The sequence below is a fragment of the Charadrius vociferus genome, unplaced genomic scaffold, assembly GCF_000708025.1.
Source record: "Charadrius vociferus isolate BGI_N301 unplaced genomic scaffold, ASM70802v2 scaffold75, whole genome shotgun sequence".
Taxonomy (NCBI): domain Eukaryota; kingdom Metazoa; phylum Chordata; class Aves; order Charadriiformes; family Charadriidae; genus Charadrius; species Charadrius vociferus.
In genome coordinates, this window is record NW_009648545.1 from 1172957 (window position 1) to 1175185 (window position 2229).

The 2229-nt window shown below is 47.0% G+C and overlaps 1 protein-coding gene across 1 annotated transcript in view; it reads left to right on the forward strand.

The window, feature by feature from the left end:
- The first annotated feature begins 300 nt into the window (after positions 1 to 300).
- DSC1 (desmocollin 1) overlaps positions 301 to 2229 on the forward strand; it is a 25967-nt gene continuing 24038 nt past the window's right edge. The window contains exon 1 of the mRNA XM_009885988.1: positions 301 to 621. Within this exon, the coding sequence (XP_009884290.1) occupies positions 301 to 621 (321 nt within the window). The remainder of the gene's footprint in view (positions 622 to 2229) is intronic.

Genomic DNA, 2229 nt, shown 5'->3' on the forward strand with positions numbered 1-2229 from the left:
AACAAAGCATTGCTTTTCCCCTCACATTCTTGTTCCTGGACTATAGCCCTAAGAGTGTGTTCACGGGAACTTTAAATGCAAGCATATCCACGCACACCCATGGTCAAAAGTGCTGCAGAGGAAGAAAGTTAATTCAGAGCTCCAGCTATGAGAGATTCCTTACGTTCAAACAAAAGGCTTGAAATGTGTCCATAAGCTCATGAATACGTAGCAAACAGGGCAGGGATTTACTGCAGTTACACAATCTAACTCCGCCGATGGGCAGGTCAGCCCATCTTCAAATACCTCTTTGCTGCACAAATGCTTCCTGGTGATGAAGAAGGCGTGAATGACTCGAAAAAGTGCTGCAACGAAAAGGCATTTACTCACTCAGGTGGAATTTCCAACTGGATTTTTGAACAGCAGAGCAACTTTGACGCTACTGACACTAAAGAAGGCTCCAGATTTTCTGAGGGAAGCTCACGGAAGCACAAGAGCACGCGAGCAACCAACCACGTCATGTCAGACCCAAAGGTCTCTACAGCCTGGTGTGCTTTCTCCAGCTGTGGCCGTAAACTGATGCCCAGGAAAAGCAAGAACAAGGCTGCCAGCTATGACACTTCCCATGGTCTTGGGCTGAGGGTACCATGACCCCATCCCGTTACTGTTCCTGCCTATATCTCTCCTGCTGGTATTTGCCCAGTCTCCCCTTGAACCCCCGCAGACTTCTCACAACCACCGAAGGAGCTCCACATTCAGCGCAGGGGTCCAGTGCGCTACTGCCAGCACTGAGCGGCACGTAGGAGGAGGAAAACACGAGTGGTACGAAGCCAGGCCAGAGTTTTAAGATTGTTAATTAGGGCTTTGGAATAGACCGTCTGGGTCAACTGACTCTAGGCACCTATTCTGACAGATGTGGGTTTGTCCCACACTGACACTCAACAAAGAATTAAAAAGTTTAAAAAAATGAGGTTCTGACCACAAGGTTAGTATTCTGGGTTATTACTTTTGGAAATCATTGCATGTCCAGACAAATTCATTCCCTTTCTACGTCCATAATTACTTGAACGGAGCATAATGAATTAAAATATTTAGAAATTAGACCCCGTGCTTCCCACCCAGCTGCAAACCCCACAATGGCAAAGTGAAGGGTTGGGTACAGCTGCAGGGGACTGCAGGGGACAGTGGGCTCTCGCCATGCGCTTACACAAATGCCTGCGGTGGGACACGCCAGGTGAAGCTAACTGAAGGCCAGGGATACGGGGCTGCTTCTTCAGATAAATCAGGCTTTACCAGTTCAAACAAAAAAAAAATGAAACATTGCAGCCATTTTTCCTCTGCTCCCACTGAGTCTGTAGGAGGATGGAGCCTGCTGCAACGTTGCATGTTGATGGTGCAACCCTCAGCAGAGCCAGGCTGCATACCAACATGCCATGGGCTACTGCAGCACGCAGTTGTGAATGTTATCACAGGTTATCATGGGTTACCACAGGTTATCACAGTGCCCTATGGCCAAGGAACTCTTTCAATCCACCTCTGGCTTTCCCAGCATGCCTAGCCCAGGATGCACTGGTTTGTAACCAGTCTGTAAGGCGCATGCCTCTATGGGTTGCCCACATGGCTAGAGGGAGGCATGGCCATGGTTTCAGCCAGTCCATTTCTTCTGCCTGCAGAAACGTGCAAGTGTCCCACTGCAACTGCCTGATGGTTACAGCTTCCCTACCTTCTTGCCGCCTACAATATTGGTGTCGCCAAGAAGTGCATCTTATGCTTTCAGATGCAACAAGATCATTGATTCCCCTTATTACCTGAAAATAGAAACTGGTTTTGGTTTTGGGTTGTTTTTTTTTTTTTTTTCCTTTTTGCTTCTTAATTGTGCATTTGAATGTAAACGAATATTGAAATGTATCTACTAATCCACTTGATCTCCTTTTTGATGTGCTTTATGATTGGCAGACAAAAATAAAGTTACAAATGGGCAATAATTGTTTCTGAAGCAAAGGGTGAAATAAAGATCTCTGCATCTACTAGCTTGCAATAGGAATACCATTCTCCACTCAGGCTGAAAGCTCTTCAGTTGCAGGGTGTTTCCCTGGCATCCCACCTCCTGTGTGTGCAACCGCATTTCTGGGCTTATTATTATTATTTCGGCTTTAATTCAGCAGAAGCCACCCCTGAAACCGAGGAGACACAGGTGTGCACATGCGGCCTGAAACAAAACAGAGCTCCCCCCCTCCCCCCCCAAAAAAA